Source organism: Ornithorhynchus anatinus, chromosome 15 (assembly GCF_004115215.2).
Source record: "Ornithorhynchus anatinus isolate Pmale09 chromosome 15, mOrnAna1.pri.v4, whole genome shotgun sequence".
In the NCBI taxonomy this organism is placed as follows: domain Eukaryota; kingdom Metazoa; phylum Chordata; class Mammalia; order Monotremata; family Ornithorhynchidae; genus Ornithorhynchus; species Ornithorhynchus anatinus.
In genome coordinates this window covers 9,027,872-9,050,123 of record NC_041742.1, presented here as the reverse complement: position 1 = coordinate 9,050,123, position 22,252 = coordinate 9,027,872, and the positions used below count along the sequence as shown (strand labels likewise).

At 49.0% G+C, this 22,252-nt stretch overlaps 1 protein-coding gene and 1 non-coding gene across 3 annotated transcripts in view; one reads left to right on the top strand and one right to left on the bottom strand.

Moving 5' to 3' along the window:
- The window catches only part of DNAI2 (dynein axonemal intermediate chain 2), a 33,045-nt gene extending 11,327 nt beyond the window's left edge, over positions 1 to 21,718 (bottom strand). For both annotated transcript variants that reach the window (XM_039914238.1, XM_029079614.2), the window contains exons 1-7: positions 21,585 to 21,718; positions 16,489 to 16,679; positions 15,142 to 15,303; positions 14,292 to 14,413; positions 11,644 to 11,786; positions 8,464 to 8,577; positions 1,534 to 1,673 (exon numbers count right to left, since the gene is read on the bottom strand). In XM_039914238.1, coding sequence (XP_039770172.1) covers positions 1,534 to 1,673; positions 8,464 to 8,577; positions 11,644 to 11,786; positions 14,292 to 14,413; positions 15,142 to 15,303; positions 16,489 to 16,671 — 864 coding nt within the window. In that variant the 5' untranslated portion in view covers positions 16,672 to 16,679; positions 21,585 to 21,718. The remainder of the gene's footprint in view (positions 1 to 1,533; positions 1,674 to 8,463; positions 8,578 to 11,643; positions 11,787 to 14,291; positions 14,414 to 15,141; positions 15,304 to 16,488; positions 16,680 to 21,584) is intronic.
- On the top strand, positions 8,662 to 8,799 carry LOC114817106. The gene has a single exon (XR_003764957.1). It is a non-coding gene; the product is annotated as a small nucleolar RNA SNORA7 (small nucleolar RNA).
- Positions 21,719 to 22,252: the final 534 nt, after the last annotated feature.

The following is a 22,252-nucleotide window of genomic DNA, read 5'->3' as shown; positions in this document are numbered from 1 at the left end:
GCCCCTTCTGATTTACTCTCTAGACTGTAAGCTCACTGAGGGCAGGGAATGGATATTGTTATACAGTATTCTCACAAGCAATTAGTACAGTGCTCTTCACACAGCAAGCGCTCAGTAAATAAAATTGACCGACTACCCTGGGAATCAGGCTACTTAGGCTCTCGGTTTTTTCCTGGGCTTAGCTAGCGATGGATGCTCTGCCAACTGGCCTAATTTTAGAATTCCTTCCCCAGACAGTCAGTATTTATTCAGCACTGTATTAGATGCTTGGAAGTATCTACTACAACAGAGTGGGCACACACATTTCCTGCCTACAGTCGACAGAGGGGAGGCAGACATGAATAGAAGTAAATAAATGATGGATCAATCAATCATCGGTACTTATTGAGTGCTTACTGTGTAGGGCACTGTACTAAACACGTGGGAGAGCAATCTTATATGAAAGAGGAGAAAAGCATCCAAGGATTTTATCATTTTATTCTATACATCAGCAATAAATTTGACTGCCTGAAGTAGTATTACCTATATCAATATCAGACAATGGATTTAAAAGGGCAGGCTGCTAGGGTCTGTACAGGTGTTAGCTGTTCATAGCAATTTTTATGGTATTAATAATAGTGGTATTACTTAAGCACTTACTGTGTGCCAGGCACTGTACTAAGCACTAGGGTAGGTACAAGGTAATTGGGTTGGGCACAGTCCCTGTCTCATGGGGCTCAAAATTTTAATGCCCCAGACTTTTTTACAGATGAGATAACTGAGGCACAGAAGAGTGATGTGACTTGCCCCAGGTCACACACACACAAGTGGCAGAGCCAGATGAGACCCCAGGTCCTTCGGACTTCCAGCCCGTGCTCTATCTACTAGGCCACATTGAGCTTAAGATGTGTCAAACACTGTCCTGGGAACTGGGGTAGAGACAAGTTAATCCCACTTTAGGACTTGCAGTCTCAGTAGGAGGGAGAACAGGCAGTGAATCCCCAGTTTGCAGGTGAGGAAACTGAGGCACCAGTAAGTGAAGTGACACGTTGAAGGTTCCACAGCAGCTAAGTGGGAGAGCTGGAATTAAAACCCAGGTCCCCTGACTCCCTGGCCTCTGCTCTTTCCACTTGACCATGCTGCTTCCCTTTGAAAACGTTTTGGCCTAGTGGATAGAGCCTGGGCGTCAGAAGGACCTGGGTTCTAATCCTGGCTCCACCACGTGTTGGCTGTGTGACCTTGGGCAAAACACTTCACTTCTCTGTGCCTCAGTTACCTCATCTGTTAAAAATGGGAATTAAGAATGTGAGCCCCATGTGGGACAGGGACTGTGTCCAACCTGATAAGCATCTACCTAGCGCTTAATACAGTGAGTGACATGTAGTAAGTGCTTAATAAATACCTTGAGAGGAAATCTAAGATGTTCACAAATCTAAAAGGGAGACTTTCTCCTTGTTTTCTAGAGCCGTTGGCTCCCGAGAGGCTGCCGCTGGGCCCGAAACGTGATTGTCTCATTGTTGCCAGGGCTCCCTCCCACCGCGTCCGCCTTGGTACCTGTCCATCTGTGGAAGCGGAGAAACACTCGGTGCCCGTTTTCGATTGTAGCCAGATAGCGCCGTACACTGGGTCGCGGTGGCTAAACTCGATGGTGGACATGTCCACCGGCTGCGAGCCTTTCCTCGTGTCCCAGTAAGCTGTGAGGCGAGAGCGGGGCTCGGCGTCCAAAGGGCCCACCGACGTTGGATGCTGCCCATCCATCTCTCAGTGGTATTTATTCAGCGCTTACTGCGTGCAGACACTGTACTAAGCGCTTGGGAGAGCACATTACAACACCATTCGTTCATTCGATAGTATTTATTGAGTGCTTACTATGTGCAGAGCACTATACTAAGCGCTTGAAATGTACAATTCGGTAACAGAGACAATTCCTGCCCAGTGATGGGCTCACAGTCTAATCGGGGGAGACAGATGCTAGAGCAAAACAGAACGAAACAAAAACAAGACAACATTATCACGATAAATAGAATCAAGGGGATGTACACCTCATTGACAAAATAAATAGGGTAATAAAAAAATATATACAAAACAAGCACAGTGCTGAGGGGAAGGGGGGAGGGGGAGGAGCAGAGGGAAAGGGAGCTCAGCTGAGGGGAGGTGAAGGGGGAAGGGGGAGGAGCAGAGGGTGAGCAGCGGGAAAAGGGGGGAGCTCAGTCTGGGAAGGCCTCTTGGAGGAGGTGAGCTCTCAGTAGGGTTTTGAAGAGGGGAAGAGAGTTAGTTTGGCGGAGGTGAGGAGGGAGGGCATTCCAGGACAGCGGGAGGACGTGGGCCAGAGGTCGACGGCGGGATAGGCGTGATGAGAGACATTCCCTGCCCACTATGAGTTCCAAGTTTAGAGGATGAGTTTAGGATCTTCTCTGCCTTGAAACTGGTTCTTGGAAGCCGCAGGACTGGTGGGTTGAGCACGGGTCTGGGAGTCAGAGGACCGGGGTTCTAATCCTGGCTCTGCCACTTGTCTGCTGTGTGATCATGGGCAAGACACTTCACTTCTCTGAGCCTCACTTTCCTCATCTGTAAAAGGGGGATTAAGATTGAGAGCCCCATGTGGGACAGGGACTGCGTCCAACTAGATTAGCTTGAATCTACCCCAGTGCTTAGTAAAGTTCCTGGCACATAGTAAGCGCTTAACAAATACCACAATTACTATCATTAGTCCAGACTCCTCAAGGATCAGTCCATTCGGCACCCAGATAGAACGGCAGTCAAATCAAGCAGTGGTATTGACTGAGTGCTTACTGTGTGCAGAGCACTGTACTAAGCGCTTGGAAGAGTCCAGTTTGCCAACAGACGAGTTGGCAGATACAGTCCGAGCCCTCCAGGAGCTTAAGTCTGGAAGCTTTCTGGGCCAGCAAACTTCTCACCCCCACTTTAGTTAGTTCTTTCTTGATTCTAGCTGAAATCCCTTTTGCTGCATCGGTCCTATCCTCTTCCCTGCAGCCTCCACTGGAATGTCTTTCCCAGAGTGGAGTGGATTTTTTTTTTAGGTGGTATTTGTTAAGCACTAACTATGTGCCAAGCACTATACTAAGCGCTAGGGTAGATATAAGATAATCAGGTCCCACATGGGGCTCGCAGTCTAAATAGGAAGGAGAACAGGATTTCAGGATTTTCCCCCGGTCATAAGAGAGTGGGGATTTATCAGTCCACCGATCTGGTGGCCCAGACCTATCGTTCTATCCAATCGATCAATAGTATTTATTGAACGCTTACTGTGTGTGAGCACTGTATTAAGCACTTGGGAGAGTAATAATAATAATAATGTTAGTATTTGTTTAGCGCTTATTATGTGTAGAGCACTGCTGTAAGCACTGGGGTAGATACAGGGTAATCAGATTGTCCCACGTGAGGCTCACAGTCTTAATCCCCATTTGACAGATGAGGGAACTGAGGCCCGGAGAAGTGAAGTGACTTGCCCACAGTCACACAGCTAAGCGGCAGAGCTGGGATTCGAACCCATGACCTCTGATTCCCAAGCCCGGGCTCTTTCCACTGAGCCACGCATCTTCTCTAATACAATATACAGAGCTAGTACAAGATAACAGAGCTAGTAGACACATTCCCTGCCCATAAAGAACTTGCAGTCTAGAGGGGGAGACAGACATTAAAATTAATTCCTTTCCAAAATCCTAGAATGAGTCGTCTACAATCGATGCCTAGAATTCCTTAACTCCCATTCTCTCCTAGACCCCCTCCAATCTGGCTTCCGTCCCCTCCACTCTACCGGGACTGCTCTCTCTAAGGTCACCCGTGACCTCCTTCTTGCCAAATCCAATGGCTCCTACTCCATTCTAATCCTCCTTGACCTCTCTGCTGCCTTTGACACTGTCGACCATCCCCTCCTCCTCCGTACCTTATCTCACCTTGGCTTCACGGACTCCGTCCTCTCCCGGTTCTCCTCTTACCTCTCTGGCCGGTCATTCTCGGTCTCCTTCGCTGGAGCCCCCTCCCCCTCCCATCCTTTAACTGTTGGAGTTCCTCAAGGGTCAGTTCTTGGCCCTCTTCTGTTCTCCATTTACACTCACTCCCTCGGTGAACTCATTCGTTCTCACGGCTTTGACTATCATCTCTATGCAGATGACACGCAGATCTACATCTCCGCCCCTGTCCTCTCCCCCTCCCTTCGGGCTCGCATCTCCTCCCGCCTCCGGGACGTCTCCACCTGGATGTCGGCCCACCACCTAAAACTCAACATGAGCGAGACTGAGCTCCTCATCTTCCCTCCCAAACCCGGTCCTCTCCCAGACTTCTCTATCACCGTGGATGGCACGACCATCCTTCCCGTCTCTCAGGCCCGCGATCTCGGTGTCATCCTTGACTCGTCCCTCTCGTTCACCCCACACATCCTATCCGTTACCGAGACCTGCCGGTTTCACCTCTACGATATCGCCAAGATCCGCCCTTCCCTCTCCACCCAGACGGCTACCTTACTGTTACGGGCTCTCGTTATATCCCGGCTAGACTACTGTGTCAGCCTTCTCTCTGACCTCCCTTCCTCCTCTCTCACCCCGCTCCGGTCTATTCTTCACTCCGCTGCCCGGCTCATCTTCCCGCAGAAACGATCTGGACATGTCACTCCCCTTCTTAAACAACTCCAGTGGTTGCCTATCGACCTCCGCTCCAAACAAAAACTCCTCACTCTAGGCTTCGAGGCTCTCCGTCACCTTGCCCCTTCCTACCTCTCCTCCCTTCTCTCTTTCTACCGCCCACCCCGCACGCTCCGCTCCTCTGCCGCCCACCTCCTCGCCGTCCCTCGGTCTCGCCCATCCCGCCGTCGACCCCCGGGTCACGTCCTCCCGCGGTCCCGGAACGCCCTCCCTCCTCACCTCCGCCAAACTGATTCTCTTTCCCTCTTCAAAACCCTACTTAAAACTCACCTCCTCCAAGAGGCGTTCCCAGACTGAGCTCCTCTTCCCCCTCTACTCCCTCTGCCATCCCCCCTTTACCTCTCCGCAGCTAAAGCCTCATTTTCCCCTTTTCTCTCTGCTCCTCCACCTCTCCCTTCCCATCCCCACAGCACTGTACTCGTCCGCTCGACTGTATATATTTTCGTTACCCTATTTATTTTGTTAATGAATTGTACATCGCCTTGATCCTATTTAGTTGCCATCGGTTTTTACGAGATGTTCTTCCCCTTGACGCTGTTTATTGCCATTGTTCTTGTCTGTCCGTCTCCCCCGATTAGACCGTAAGCCCGTCAAACGGCAGGGACTGTCTCTATCTGTTGCCGACTTGTTCATCCCAAGCGCTTAGTACAGTGCTCTGCACATAGTAAGCGCTCAATAAATACTATTGAATGAATGAATGAATAAATCACATATATGAACATAAGCGCTGAGGGTAAGGTAAATATAAGAGTATAGAACCAGAGAACGTGTCTGCCCACTCCGTTAAATGGTTATATTGTACTCTCCCAAGCGCTTAGTACAGTGCTCTGCACACAGTAAGCACTCGATAAATATGATTGATGGACCGATTGTCATATTGTACTCTCCCAAGCGCTTAGTGCAGTGTTCTGCCCATAGTAATTGTTCAATTAATGCCACTGATGATGATGAAACGCAGAAGAGAGTGTCGGGAAAATGAGAATTACTCTGAGCTTCTCAGGGGTCAGACAGTCAGGAGTGAACTCACTAGAGTTCGTGGTATTTGTTGAGTGCTTATTATGTGCCAAGCACTGTTCTAACCACTATGGTAGATGATGATAATGGTATTTAAGTGCTTACTAGGTGTCAAGCACTATTCTGAGCATTGAGGCAGATATAAAGTTATCAGGTTGGACCCAGTCCCTGTCCCTCATGGGGCTCACAGGTCTTAATACCCTTTCACAGCTGAGGGAACTGAGGCCCAGAGAAGTGAAGTGAATTGCCCAAGGTCACACAGCCGACAGGCGGCAGAGCCGGAATTAGAACCCAGATCTTCTGCCTCCCAGGCCTGGGTTCTTTCCACTAGGCCATGGGTCGGGTCAGGCATTAGGGTTAAATGCAGCTTTGGTTTTCTTCATTAGGAAAAGACTAGAAACTGGAGCCCTGACCCATCAGATGATCTCATCAGACCTTGATACTGCCTAAGGGGTTGTTCTGATCCTTCCAGGAAATCCTGGAAGCAGGACTCAAACTTGGAAGGACCAGGAAATGCTGGAGATTAATCAATAGTATTTATTCAATAGTGCTTACTATGTGCAGAGCACTGTACTAAGCGCTTGGGATGAACAAGTCGGCAACAGATAGAGACAGTCCCTGCCGTTTGACGGGCTTACGGTCTAATCGGGGGAGACGGACAGACAAAAACAATAGCAATAAATAGAATCGAGGGGATGAACATCTCATTAAAACAATAGCAAATAAATAGAATCAAGGTGATGTATATTTCATTAAAATAAATAGGGTAATGAAAATATATACAGTTTGAGCGGGCAAGTACAGTGCTGAGGGGAGGGGAAGGGAGAGGGGGAGGAGCAGAGGGAAAGCGGGGAAGAGAGGTATTAGCTGAGGGGAGGTGAAGGGGGGGGTAGAGGGGGAGCAGAGGGAGCAGAAGGAAAAGGGGGTTAGGGTTAGATGAAGAAGACAAACCTCCCTGAACCCTTCTTGGCCCCCTCCTCCCCAGCAGAAAGAGTTCATTATGGCCTAGGGGATAGAGCACGGGCCGGGGAGTAGGAAGGACCTGGGTTCTAATCCTGGCTCCGCCACTTGTTCGCTGTGGAACCTTGGACAAGTCAGTTGGTATCGTATTTATTGAGCAGTGACTTCATTTCTCTGTGCCTCAGTTTCCTCATCTATAAAATGGGGATTAAGCCTGGGAGCCCCGTGAGGGATCGGGACTGTGTCCAACCTGATTTGCTTGTATCCACGATAGCGCTTAGTACATACAGTGCCTGGCACATAGTAAGCACTTAACAGACACCATTATAATGGAGAAGCAGCGTGGCACAGGAGAAGCAGCGTGGCACAGTGGAAAGAGCACGGGCTTTGGAGTCAGAGGTCATGAGTTCGAATCCCGGCTCTGCCACTCGTCAGCTGTGTGACTGTGGGCGAGTCACTTCACTTCTCTGTGCCTCAGTTACCTCATCTGTAAAATGGGGATTAAGACTGTGAGCCCCACGTGGGACAACCTGATTCCCCTGTGTCTACCCCAGCGCTTAGAACAGTGCTCTGCACAGAGTAAGCGCTTAACAAATACCAACATTATTATTATTATTATTATTAATTATTACTTCTCTGTGCCTCAGTTCCCTCATCGGTAAAATGGGGATTAAGACTGTGAACCCTATGGGGCACGGGGACTGTGTCCAACCTGATTAGCTTGAATCTGCCCCAGTGCTTAGTACAGTGCCTGGCACATAGTAAGCACTTAACAATTACCAAAGGAGGAAAAAAGAAAAAGAACTCGAGACCCTCCGGTACAGAGTCTTTTCCAGCTAATGGTCTTTGGGAATGGCAAATGGAGGGTAATTAAAGAGGGAGGCTGGGTTCTGAATAAATCATAGCCTCTTAAATGAGGCTGGCAGAGAACTCCGCTTGAATATTTAAAGCCACCCAGATTGTTTTGTAAAGGAGATTGACGTAATTCCTCCTCTCGGTGACTCGCACCCGAGGCGGGGGTTGGTTGGGGTCAGCGAGGATGTGACAGAGCCTGGACTGGAAGGGAGATTGCTCGAGCTAAAGTCAGGGAGTCAACTGTATTTATCGAAAGCTTCTTGGTGCACAGCACTGTACTAAGCGCTGGGGAAAGTATGATACAGAGGAGTTGGTAGACACGTTGCTGCGGCGGCCTGAAGAATTGTGCTCCCCTGCCTTCCCTGGCCCTCTACACTCCAGGGCTCAGTCAAAAGAAAACTTGCCTTCTAGGTAACTGAGAGCTCTCACGAGATGAGTTCCCTCTGTCAGTCATAATTATTAAGTGTTTACTGTCCTAAGCATTTGGGAGAGCATGATAGAACAGATTCCCTGCCCACGATGAGCTGACAGGCTAGAGGGGTTCAACTGTGAGTCTCACGTGGGACAACCTGATCACCCCGTATCTCCCCCAGCGCTTAGAACAGTGCTCTGCACATAGTAAGCGCTTAACAAACACCAACATTATTATTAGAGGGGGAGACAGACATTCATATAAATACTGGTATGAACATAAGTGCTCTGGGGCTGGGAGGAGGGATGAGTAAAGGGAGCTAGAGCAACGCAGAAGGAAGTGGGAGAAGAAGAAGGAGGGCTTAGAGAAGGCCTCTTGGAGGAGATGGGGATTCATTAAGGCTTTGAATGGGGGGAGAATCATTGTTTTTCAGATTTGAGGAGGGAGGGCATTGCAGGCCAGAGGCGGGATGTGGGCGAGGGGCCGGCGATGGGATTTTCTGTCCATACTGACCCAGGTCCTGGGGTTTTCCCCCTCCCCCAACCCTCCAGCCCCGGATGGGGCTGCCCGGCCTCCGCTTACCGATTTGTCCGTTGTAGCATCCCCCGAGCAGAACATGGGAGTCCTTAGGGTTGTATTCCACCGTCACGAGCGGCGACGAAGGCTTCAGCACGTATTCCGGCTTGTTGGGGTTTTCTAGGAAGCAGAAGAAGTAGATCCCCATTAGGCCAGGAAAATCAGTCAGTCAGTGGTATTTATTGAGCACTTACTATGTGCTTCTCCCTCTCAGAATGGCTCCCGGAGAGTTTCCAGTCCTCTACCAGTCTCGGCTACGGGAGGGAGAGTCAAGCAGAGGCCTGTCCGTTCCATTCCTAGCTTGGCCAGTGGCTAGCGAGTGGAAAACAATCTGCTACGAGTCAAAACACCCCTGTGCTGCAGCCCCTTCAGGCAGGGAAAGTCAGTCGGACGGTCAGTCGTATTTATTGAGTGCTTACTGTGTGCAGAGCACTGTACCGAGCGCTTGGGAGAGAACAAAAGAACAATAAACAGACACATTCCCTGCCCACAAGGAAGCTGAGCATCGACTGCTTTGTGAAGGATTGAGTCTAGCGAAAGGAACTGGTTGCTTGCCCCTAGAGAGCTTATAGATATTGTCTATTCATCCACAGAATGGATATTGCAGAAGCGGAAAGGTGCTGGGAGTCAGAAGGTCATGGTTCTAATCCCAGCTCTGCCACTTATCTGCTCTGTGACCTTGGGCAAGTCAATTCACTTCTCTGTGCCTCAGTTCCCTCATCTGGAAAATGGGGATTGAGACTGTAAGTCCCATGTAGGATAGGGACTGTGTCCAATCTGATTTGCTTGTATCCACCCGAGCTCTTAGTACAGTACCTGGCACATAGTAAGTGCTTAACAAATAACACGGTTATTATTATTATTATTATTATTCATTCAATCATATTTATTGAGTGTTTACTACATATAAAGCACTGTACTAAGTGCTTGGAATGTACAGTTTGGCAACAGATGGAGACATAATTGTGTTGGACTCTCATAAGTGCTTAGTACAGTGTCCTGTGCATAGTAAGCACTTAATAATAATGTTGGTATTTGTTAAGCACTTACTATGTTCTAAGCGCTGGGCGGTCCTGGAACCCAGGACTAAGGCGGTCCTGGAACGCCCTCCCTCCTCACCTCCGCCAAACTGATTCTCTTTCCCTCTTCAAAACCCTACTTAAAAATCACCTCCTCCAAGAGGTGTTCCCAGACTGAGCTCCTCTTCCCCCTCTACTCCCTCTGCCATCCCCCCTTCACCTCTCCGCAGCTAAAGCCTCATTTTCCCCTTTTCCCTCTGCTCCTCCACCTCTCCCTTCCCATCCCCACAGCACTGTACTCGTCCGCTCAACTGTATATATTTTCGTTACCCTATTTATTTTGTTAATGAATTGTACATCGCCTCGATTCTATTTAGTTGCCATCGGTTTTTACAAGATGTTCTTCCCCTTGACGCTGTTTATTGCCATTGTTCTTGTCTGTCCGTCTCCCCCGATTAGACCGTAAGCCCGTCAAACGGCAGGGACTGTCTCTATCTGTTGCCGACTTGTTCATCCCAAGCGCTTAGTACAGTGCTCTGCACATAGTAAGCGCTCAATAAATACTATTGAATGAATGAAAGATACAGGGTCATCAGGTTGTCCCACGTGAGGCTCACAGTCTTAATCCCCATTTTACAGATGAGGTAACTGAGACACAGAGAAGTTGTGACTTTCCCACAGTCACACAACTGACAAGTGGCAGAGCAGGGATTCGAACCCTTGACCTCTGATTCCCAAGCCTGTGCTCTTTCCACTGAGCCACGCTGCTTCTCTGAGAGCTTAAGAAATACCGTTGATTGATTGACGTAGCTCCTGTGGTCTCCGCTCCAGGAGCACCCCATTGTGGGGTGAAGGGGGGGCCCAGGGAGGACCTGACAGGGGCTACCAAGACTTAAGACTTAGCCCGAAGCAGTGTGGCCTAATGGAAAGAGCACAGGTCTGGGAGTCAGAGGACCTGGGTTCTAATCCCAGCTCTGCCCGTTGCTTGCTCTCCTGCTCTGTGATCTCTGGCAAGTCTCTTCACTTCTCCATGCCTGTTACCTCATCTGCAAAATGGGAATTCAAAACTTGTTGTGCCTCCTACTTAAACCTAGAGAAGCAGCGTGGCTCAGTGGAAAGAGCTCGGGATTGGGAGTCAGCGGTCATGGGTTCGAATCCTGCCTCTGCCACTTGTCAGCTGTGTGACTATGGGCAAGTCACTTCACTTCTCTGTGTCTGTTACCCCATCTGTAAAATGGGGATTAAGCTTGTGAGCCTCATGTGGGACAACCTAATTACCCTGTATACCCCAGCACTTAGAACAGTGCTCTGCATATAGTAAGCGCTTAATAAATACCAACATTATTAAACAGTGAGCTCCATGTGACAGGGACTGTCAGACCTATTTAACGTGGATCTACGCCAGTGAGAATAGGGCTTAACAACTACCATAACTAGTAAATAATCAACTAGTTGCTCTCTCTGCTGATTCTGAATGGCAGAACTGGCAAGGGAAGTGGGGAGGCTTGCAAGGCTTGCATGCTGTGTGATTTTGGGCAAGTCGCCCAACTTCTCTATGCCTCAGTCTCCTCCCCTGAAAAACGGGGCTAAAATAGCTGTCTTCGGCTATAAGCCCTCTGTGGGAAATGGACTGTGTTTTTTTTTTGTTTTGTTTTTTTTTAATGGTATTTGTTAAGCGCTTATTAGGTGTCAAACACCGTTCTAAGTGCTAGGGTAGATAGAACTCAATTAGGTTCAACACAGTGCCTGTTCCACATGGGGCTCGCGTCTTAAGTAGGAGGAGAACAGATACTGATTCTCCATTTTACAGCTGAGGAAACAGAGGCACAGAGAAGTCAAGGGACTTATCCAGGATCACGCAAAAAGAAATTGACCGAGCTAGGATTAGAACGCAGGTCCTCCGACTCCAAGACCTGGGCTCTTTCCACTAGCCTACAGTGCTTCTGATCTGATCTGATTATTGTGTATTCCCCCCAGTGCTTAGCACATGCTTTGGGACATACTAAGCTCTGGATCGATACCACTATCATTATTATTTGGCAACAGCTCTAATGGAAGGTTGCATCATGAGGTCAGAAGAAGTTTCCCACTACATTTCTCCCTCTGCCAGGCTGCTGTTGACCGCCACTGACCCCCACTCCGCCATCAAACCCCCTGCCTTCCTTACCCAAGTCCCAGATGTAGGAGTCGAAACTCATGTTTCTCAAACCCCTCTGGAATTCCAAATTGGAATAGGCCACTGCCAGTTTTTTGCTTCCATCCGGGTGCCAGGAGAGATGGGTTACTGTCCGTTTGATTTCGTTGGGATCCCTTTGGAAAGAAGAGACCCCCGGATCACGTGATAAACCAGTGGGCTGGAGCCTGGGTGGGATTAGTCAATGCCTCATAATTTTTGAGCACTTACTATGCAGAACACTGCACTAAGTTCTTGGGAGAGTAGAATTCAATAGAGTTGGTAGACAATAATAATTACAATTATGGTATTTAAGCGCTTACTATGTGCCAGGCTCTATACTAAGCGCTGGAGGGCCATACAAGCAAATCGAGTTGGACACTGTCCCTGACCACATAGGGCTTACAGGCTCAATCTCCATTTTACAGACGAGGGAACTGAGACACCGAGAAGTAAAGTGACTTGCCTAGGGTCACACAGCAGACAAGTGGTGGAGCCCGATGTAGAACCCATGACCCTCTGACTTCCAGGCTCATAACAGAAATCACTGTGGTATTTGTTAATCATTTAGCATGCGCCCAGCACTGTACTAAGCGTAGGGATAGAAATAAGCTATTCAGCTCCTATATGGGGCTCACAGACTAAGTAGTAAGGACAACAGGGATGGAATACCCATTTTGCAGATGAGGGAACCAACCCCAGAGAAGTGAAGAGACTTGCCCAAGGTCACACAGCATGAAAGTGGCAGAGGTTCTCTGCTTCCCTGTCTCTGGCTCTTCCCACTAGGCCACGCCACTCCACTTTGAAGGCCCTGAGTGAGATTCCCGAACCAGGTCAGGGAGGAGGGGGGTTTGCATCCGTCCCTCCGTCCATCCACCTTCATCGTGGGAGACTGACGCAGCGTCAGGAGAGAGATGGAAGGCCCGTTTCTAGACAACACCGAGAGGGTTCCAAGGCCTGTCTGATCAATAGCGCATCATTATGCTGAACCGTCTCTAGGCTTGACGGAGTAGGGAGAGTGACCCAGCCCCCATCGGACCTGGCCATATTCCCCATTAATAATCTCTAGAAACCCAGCTAGGCCAGAGAAACTTATGGAGAGGCACTCAAAGCCGGTGAGCTCGGATTTAAAAGGCGGTCCGAGATAGGGAGTTCTTCCATCCGTCGGGGAATCAGTTAGGAGAAACAGAGTGCCTTTGCAGAAAGAGTACGGGCCTGGGAATTAGAAGAACTGAGTCCTGATCCTGCCTCTGCCAAATGCTTGCCAGGTGACTTTGGGCAAGACACCGCACTTCTCTACACCTCAGTACTCCGTTTCTATCTCCTACTTAATCTGTGCAGGACGGGGACTGTGTCCAATTTAACTTGTACCTACCCCAGCGCTTAGTATAGTGCCTGGCACATTGTAAGCGCTTAACAATGCCATTATTATTATTACCCCAGCGCTTAACAAATTCCATAAAATTAAAAAAAAAAACGGGGCCTAAAGCAGAGCACTATTAATAAGTGCTTGGGAGAGTACAGTAGAATTCCAGCCTTCAAAGAGCTGACAACCTAGTGGGGGAGACAAACACTGAATTACAGGAAGGAAAAGCAACTGAGTATAAAGATACGGCTGGGGAACGTGTTTTCTGTTGTGTTATACTCCCCCAAGTGCTAAATTCAGTCCTCTGAACACAGTGAGCGCTCAATAAATACATCTGATTGATAGAAGTGCAGTGGCAGGGTCGGGGGGCCGGGGTCGGGGGGGGCAGTTCCTGGGTGCTTAGCCAGTAAGTCAGTCAACTGTATTGAGCGCTTATGGTGTGCAGAGCACTGTATGAAGCTCTTGGGAGAGTGCAATACAACAATATAGCAGACACATTCCCTGCCTACAGCAGTATTAGGGCTCAATTGCATAGGTGACCCAGGCGGGTCACCTCCTCTAGACTGTAAACTCATTTTGGGCACGGAACATGTCTGCTAATTCTGATGTATTGCACTCTCCCAATCATGTAGTACAGTGCTGTACATGGTAAGCCCTCAAACACCATCGATTGAGGGTGATGAGAGTTAGAGAAGCAGCGTGGCTCAGTGGAAAGAGGTCATGGGTTCTAATCCCGGCCCCTCCGCTTGTCAGCTGTGTGACTTTGGGCAAGTCACTTAATGTCTGTGCCTCAGTTACCTCATCTGGAAAATGGGGATTAAGACTGTGAGCCCCGCATGGGACCTGATTACCCTGTATCTACCCCCAGTGCTTAGAACAGTGCTCGGCACAAAGTAAGTGCTTAACAATAATACCAACATTATTATTAGGCCTCCCTCCAAATTCTAAGTTCGTGGGCAGTGTCTACCAACTCTGCTGTATTGTACTAAGCGCTTGGGAGAGTACAGTGCTTTGCACCCCATAAGTGCTCAATAAATAGCACTGACTGATAGTCAGGGAAGGCTTCCATGGGGAGACATGACTTTGGTAGGGTTTTTTGAAGCCACCTGATCCACTTCTATTTATTCTTGATGGATGAGTTGAGCTGGGTGAGAAATCCAAGATGAGGCCCTATGAGCCTGGTCACCAGGCTTCCCCCTCCGGCTCCTGGTTGGGGGGTTCGGGGGGGTGGTCCTCCACAGGGATGAAAGGAGGCCCACCCAGGCCCCAAAGTCACCTGAAAATATTGATGGTTTTGGCTGACGGAGCTTCTTCGGTCACCTCGTCGGTGTCGTCTTCCTCGAAGTACTCCTGGTAGATGTCGATGGCGTTGTTCTGTTTGATGCACCGCTCCATCACCTGAGGATTCATCAAGCCACCAGGCCGGGAAAAGCTCATTGCGGGCAGGGAACGTGTCTATTTATTGTTCTGTCGAACTCTCCCGAGCGCTTAATACAGAGCTCTGCTCACAGACAGCCCTCAATAAATACGATCGAAAGAATGACAGACCTGGGAGGGTCTCTAACCGGAGTCCTTCTCCCCTGCCTTGTGGAACTCGGCTGCTAGGAAGATTCACGGTGACCCTTTCAGGGGCTTGAGGCAGGAATGGCCTCAGCACCTCTTACTTTGACCAAGCCCCCTGTTTGAACCTGCTGCCCACTGGATATTGGCAATGAGGAATAGCGGTTAAGGAGATGCGGCTTCTCTTGCGTGGCCTAGTGGCTACAGCAAGAGCCTGGGAGTCAGAAGGACCTGGGTTCTAATTCCGGCTCCACCACCTCTCTGCTGTGGGACCTTGAGGAAGTTGCTTCTCTGTGCTTCAGTGACCTCATCTGTCAAATGGGGATGAAGACTGTGAGCCCTGTGTGGGACAGGGATTCTCTGATTTGTTTAGCTTGGATCTACCCCAGTCCTTAGTACAGTGCCTGGTACCTAGTAAGCATTTAACAAATATCATTAAAAAAGTGGCCTGACCTAGGTCTTAGTAAGCACCTTCTCGGTGGCCCTGTCCAACCAGCCTCTCTGTGTGAGGGGAAGGGCGAAGCGAGGGCCTGGGCCTGGGAGGGGGACAACGGGGAGGTCCTCACATTGCCAAGGTGTACGATGGTGTTGATGTAGTTCTCGTCCTTCTCCACTTTCTTCCGGAAACGAATGGTCTGCTCCATTTCCTGCGGGTTGACGTCCTTGGGCCACCCCCCTTCGATGTGGTTGATGCCCCGGGCGTCCATCTCAAATCTCTCCGTGTTGACCTGAGGAGGGAGGGGCAGGGGAATGGCCCGGGGGTCATCGGGGAGGGGGGGCCGGGGGTCACGCTGGGGTAGCGCCTCGAGGTGGGAGGAGGCCCGCCACGGATCTCTGCCAGCTTCCGCCTGGGTCAGCGGGAACTACCGACGTTCAGTTTGTGGAGGGGAGCTAACAGAAGCGGTTCCAGTTGGCTTTTTACAAGACCCAAGGGCTCCGGCCGAGTCGAAATCTTGTGGGACAAGGGAGTCGGGGGGGGGGGGAGGGGGGGGCTACGGACGTCGACCGTCTGGCCTGTCCGTTCTCAGAGAAGAACAGCATGGCCTAGCGGGTAGAGCACAGACTTGGGAGTCAGAAGGACCTGGTTCTAATCCTGGTTCTGCCGCTTGTCTGCTGTATGACCTTGGGCGAGTCATTTGTGGTTATACTGTACTCTCCCAAGCTCTTAATACACTGCTGCATACCGTGCTTAATAAATACGATTGACTGATTTAACTACTCTGTGCCTCGGTTCCCTCATCCATAAAATGGGGACTAAAGCTGTAAGCCCCATGTAGGACGTGGACTGCGTTTTAACTTGATTAGCTTGTATCTACCTCAGCGCCTAGTACAGAGCCTGGCACATAGTAAGCGCTTAACAAATACTGTAAAACAAACATCCTTTTTTAAAAAAATGGCATTCAGAAGCACCACAGCCAGAAGCCTTATGGCTTTTCCACGGGGCTGGGAGTGAAGGGACCTGGGTTCTGATCCCAGCTCTGCCACATGCCTGCTAGGTGATCTTGGACAAGTCAGTTCACTTCTCCGGGCCTCAGTTTTCTCTGCAAAATGGGGATCCAAAGCCTGTTCTCCCTCCCCCGTTGCCTGTAATTCCCACCTGGGACACGGACTGTGTCAGAGCTGCCGACCTCGTATCCACCACAGTGCTTAATACAGCGCTAGGCACCTCGTAAGCGTTTAACAAACATCCCGATTACGATTCTTCATCAGTCAGTTGTATTTATCAAGCGCTTTAGTGTGCAGACTACCATCCTGAGTGCGTGGGAGAGCACCACAGAAGACTTTAACAGACACATTCCCTGCCCACAGTGAGCTTCCAGCCTAGAGCTTATCTCTGGACACAAGCAGGGAGCCCTTCTGGGTAGTCCTGACCAGCAGGCCTCCCTCTAGGGTGGGGTGGGAGGGAGGGCTACCTCGTGCTCGGACATTTCCTGGGAGCACTGGATCCCCGTGTCCACCGGGTTCCGCTCGATAAAGTGCAGGGCGAGTTCCGGGTTGGGTGCGATGTCGACGTTCAACTCGGCCTGCCGGTCGCTGAAGTTGCATTGCTTCCCAAACTCGCTGCGCTTCTTCACGTACACGTAGACGATCTCCATGGCGACAGCTGGTGGGGAGACACGCGCCGGGATGGAAAGATGATTATGATTATGGTATTTATTAAGTGCTTACTATGTGGCAGGCACTGTAATAATAATAATAATTATGGTATTAAGCGCTTACTATGTGCCAGGCACTGTTCTAAGCGCCGGGGAAGATACAAGGGAATCAGGTTGTCCCATGTGGGGCTCACAGTCTTAATCCCCATTTTACAGATGAGGCAACTGAGGCACCAAGAAATTAAATGACTTGCCCGAAGTCACACAGCTGACAAGTGGCGGAGCCAGGATTAGAATCCATGACCTCTGACTCCTAAGCCCGTGATCTTTCCACTGAGCCACACTATGTCATAAGTGCTGTGGGGCTGGGAGGGGGGACGAATAATAATAATTGTGGAATTTAAGTGCTTACTATGTGCCAGGCAATGTTCTAAGCACCGGGGTGAATAAAAGCAAATCGGGTTGGACACAGCCTAGGCCCTACATGGGACACAGGGAGTAAGTCAGGGTGCCGCCGAAGGGAGGTGAAGAAAAGGAAAAGAGGGCTTCGTCTCCTTGGAGGAGATGTGCCTGATTTGTCAGTCAACCGTATTTATTGGGTGCTTACTATGTGCAGAGCACACAGAGCGAAGCAACGTGGCTTAGTGGAAAGAGCCCGCGCTTGGGAGGCAGAGGTCGTGGGTTCTAATCCCGGCTCCGCCACCTGTCAACTGGGTGACTTTGGGCAAGTCACTTAACTTCTCTGGGCCTCAGCTACCTCATCAACCAAATGGGGATTAAGACTGTGAGCCCCACGCGGGACAACCTGATTACCCTGTACCATCCCCGGGACTTCGAAGAGTGCTTGGCGCATAGTATGTGCTTAACAAATACCATGACTATTAATATTATTACTAAGCCCTCGTGAGAGGACAGTAGAACGATATAACGGACATAGTCCCCGCCCACAAGAAGCTTACAGTCTAGAAGGGGAGACGGACGTGAACATAAGTGAATACATTACAGAGGTGGGCATAAGTGCTGTGGGGCTGGGAGGGGGTGTTTTCAGGAGGTGCCACCGAGCTCACATGCCGGCCCGGGGCATCCTCTCCCATCTGTGGTTGCCCGGGGCTGCTGAGCTGCCTTTTGATGATGCTGATGTTGATGAGCCTGCAGTTTCCTGGGGGTAGTGGTAAAAATAAGGAAGCCTCTGAGTCACCCCTAGAATCTCCGAGAAAGGGCCAGGGTGGGGCTCAGTGTGACTCACGGAACCTTGAACTGGGACATGAGAAATAATCTGTAATTGAGTTTAAGGTCTTCCTCCCCCATTCGACTGTAAACTCCTTGACTGCAGGGATCCTGTCTACAAACTCAACTGTTTTGCACTCTTCCAGGTGTTTAGTACCGTGGACTGCACATCACAAGGGCTCAATGAATACCTCTGATTGATGATTAAGCTTTGCACAAAGTAAGAGTTCAATAAATACGACGGAATGAATTAATATATAGTCCAGGGCCCCACCAATCAATCGTATTTATTAAGCACCTACCGTGTGCAGGGTACTGTACTAAGGACTCGGGAGAGTACAGTATAATGAAGTTAGTTGACGTATTCCCTGCCCATGAGCTTATCGTCTATTGGGGGAGACAGACGATGTAAATAAATGCATTATGGATATGTTCATAAGTGCTGAGGGACTGAGGGAGGGGTGAATAAAGGGTGTGTGACCTAATTGATAGAGCACAGGGCTGGGGAGTCAGAAGGATCTGGGTTCTAATCCTGGCTCCACCACTTGCCTGCTGTTTAACGTTGAGAAAGTCACTTAACTTATCTGTGCCTCAGTTCCTTTATTTGTAAAGTGGGGATTAAGGATGTGAGCCCATGTGGGATAGGGACTTTGTCCAACCTGATTAGCTTTTTCTATCTAATCAGTAGGTGTCCGTCCGTCCCCCCCCCCCCCAGTCCCACACCACTTTTGTCCTTATCTGTAATTTTATTTATTTGTGATGATGTCTGTCTCCCTTACTCTAGACTGTAAGCTCATTGTAGGCAGGGAATGTGAGTGTTATTGTTGTATTGTACCCTCCCAAGTGCTTAATACAGTGCTCTGCACACTAAGTGCTCAATAAATACAATGGAATGAAAGAATGAAACCCAGGTGTCTGACACTGCTGGAGATGCCAGTGAGAGAATGGAAAAAGGTCTCTCCCTCGAGGTGCAAACCAACTCAGGGGCTGCATGGAGGATTCAAAGCGGGAAACTGAAAACCAGGACAGAAGAGGGAAATGTTTTAATCAATCAATCGATAGTATGCACTTAACAAATAACATGCAAAAATGGATTTTGCCCAAGAGGCAGGCAAGGTGCCAGGTGGTGATTTAAGGATGGCTGAAAACCCAGTGAGGCCCAGGCTAAGAGACTAGGAGGAATCTTGAGGGGAGAGGGAGCTTAAAGGGTGAAGCTATGCACACAGTATTATTATTATTGTTAAGTGTCGTTGAATCGTTTCCGATTCATAGTGACTCCAGGGATATACTTTTTCCAGAACGTCCTGTCCTCTGCCATAGTCCACAACCTTTCTAACGGTTCTTCCGTTATCGTTTTATGGTCTCTATCCATCTAGCTGCTGGTCTGCCTCTTCCGCGTTATCCCTGGACTTTCCCTAGCATTAGTGTCTTCTCCAGAGAATTACTCCTCCTGATTATGTGTCCAAAATATGCTAATCTAAGTCGAGCCATTTGGCCTTCCAAAGACCACTTTGGTTTAATTTGCTCTAAAATCCATTTGTTTGTCTTTCTAGCAGTCCATGATATTCATAAAAGCCTTCTTCAACACCACATTTTAAAAGAATCAATGTTCTTTCTATCCTGTTTTTTTCACTGTCCAGCTTTAGGATCCATATACTGTCACTGGAAATACCATAGAGTTGACAATTTTTATTTCTGTGGCAATCGTTACATCAGCACATTTCATGACTTTTTTTTTCAGGCTCTTCATAACCTAGTCTTCTTAACATTAATCTTCGGCTTATTTCTTGGCTGTTTCCTTTATTATTGATTATCGATCCCAGGAGAGAGAAATTGTCAACTATTTCAATTCACCCACTACAAATGTGTTAAAACTTCCTTGTCATGATCTTTGCTTCACAGTAAGTGCTCAATAAATACGATTGAAGGAAGCTGAGCTGGGTGGGTGGGCAGAAAGGACCTGGTTAGTGGGTGGAACTCATTTTTCAAAGGCTCAGCCAACACTCACAGTTCCTTTAAGCCGCATGTGAGACAGGGACTGTCTGACCTGATTACCTTGCATCTAGCCCAGTGCTTACTTCACTCCTCTAATGCTAACCTTCTCTCTCTACCTGATCTCCTCTATCTCGCCGCCGACCCCTCGGCCAAGTCCTGCCTCTGGAGCCTGGAACGCCCTCCGTCCTTAAATCAGACAGTCACTCTCCCCCCTTCGAAACCTTATTGAAGGCACATCTCCTCCAAGAGGGCTTCCCTGACTAAGCCCTCCTTTCCTCTTCTCCCTCTCCTTCTGCATCGCCCTGACTTGCTCCTATTATTCATCCCCCTTCCCAGCCCCACAGCACTTATATACATATCTGTCATTTATTTCTATTAATGTCTGAATCCCTGCCTCTAAACTGTAAGCTCACTGTGGGCAGGGAATGTCTGTTTATTGTTGTACTCTCCCAAGCGCTTAGGATAGTGCTCTGCATACAGTAAGAACTCAGTAAATACAAATTCGTGAATGAACGAATGCTTAAAACAGTGTTTGACTAGAGAAGCAGCGTCCCGTGGCTCAGTGGAAAGAGCATGGGCTTTGGAGTCAGAGGTCATGAGTTCAAATGCCGGCTCGGCCATTTGTCAGCTGTGTGACTTTGGGCAAGTCACTTAGCTTCTCGGTGCCTCAGTTAGCTCATCTGTTAAATGGGGATTAAGACTGTGAGCCCCACGTGGGACAACCTGATTCCCTTGTGTCCACCCTAGCGCTTAGAACAGTGCTCTACACATAGTAAGCGCTTAACAAATACCAACATTATTATACTTGTTCATCCCAAGCGCTTAGTACAGTGCTCTGCACATAGTAAGCGCTCAATAAATACTATTGAATGAATGAATGGCTCAGTGGAAAGAGCCCGGGCTTGGGAGTCAGAGGTCATGAGTTCGAATCCCAGCTCTGTCACTTGTCAGCTGTGTGACTGTGGGCAAATCACTTCACTTCTCTGTGCCTCAGTTACCTCAACTGTAAAATGGGGATTACCTGTGAGCCTCACGTGGGACAACCTGATTACCCTGTATCTACCCCAGTGCTTAGAACAGTGCTCGACACATAGTAAGCGCTTTACAAATACCAACCTTATTAACTAACAGATAACATTAAAAAAAAAACCTATCTGGTGGGACTGAAACAGCCTGCCCAAAATGTACTCTGTGTTACACTTAATGTAATATAACACATTATGGAAGACTGTAGGCAGGTAATGTGTCTGTAATATTGCAGAATTGTGCTCTCTCAAGCACTTAGTACAGTGTTTTGCACATAGTAAGCGCTCAATAAATACTATTGAATGAATGAATGAATTACAGCATCTGCTTTGAGCCCAGGAGCCTATTTGTCTCCTCTCACCTTCTCCTCCCTCCTTCACCTCCCCTTTCCCCTTTTCTCCCCTGGAGAGTTAACAGAGCTGCAGAAAAATGGGCATTCCTTCTCTAGAAAGTAATCAGCAGGGGAGTGGGGGACTTATTTTTTTTTTTTGAAGGGAGGAGCCTAGATCTCTTAGCTATCTACTCCTCCATTCCTCCTGAAATTAATGTGGCTGCTACTAAGTCTCATTTTATGGATTTATTATTAATTTATTATAACGAATATTACTCTTTGTTAGGCTATCCCCCACCCCCGCCGCCGGGTAACCCTCCTCTCCGACCCTTACCCTCTCTCCAAGGGGCAGAGAAGAAGCGTCTACTACAGTCCTGGGTGACAGGCGCTCATCCGACAGCTGCAAGCTTTAGCGTCTGTCCGTTGCCTAGCAACCCCGGCCGGGCTCGGCCAAGGATGAGGAGAAACCGGTCGAGATCTCGCGAGTTGATGGGGGGCGGGGGAGGGCGGGGGTATCACGTGATCGAGGTGACTTGTCCTGACTGCCATGTTTGGAGTGGCTGTGGCCTTCTCCATCACTATTTAAAGGGACGAAAATGGGTAGTTTGTCAGTCCTCTGTGTTTATTGATTGCTTACTCTGTGCAAACTCTTGGGAGAGGACAACAGAACAATAAAAAGACCCATTCCCTGCCCACAATGCGCTTCCAGACTGGAATAATAATAATAATAATAATGGTATTTGTTAAGCGTTGACTATGTACCAGCCACTATTCTAAGAGCTGGGGAGATCCAAGGTCATCCGGTGGTCCCACGTGGGGCTCACAGTCTTAATCCCCGTTTTTCAGTTGAGGGAACTGAGGCACAGAGAAGTTAAGCGACTTGCCCAGAGTCACATCGCTGATCAGTGGTGGAGCCGGAAGGGGAGACAGACGTTAATGTAAATAAATTACAGATATGTACCATTGATTCATTCAATGATATCTATTGAGCTCTGACTGTGT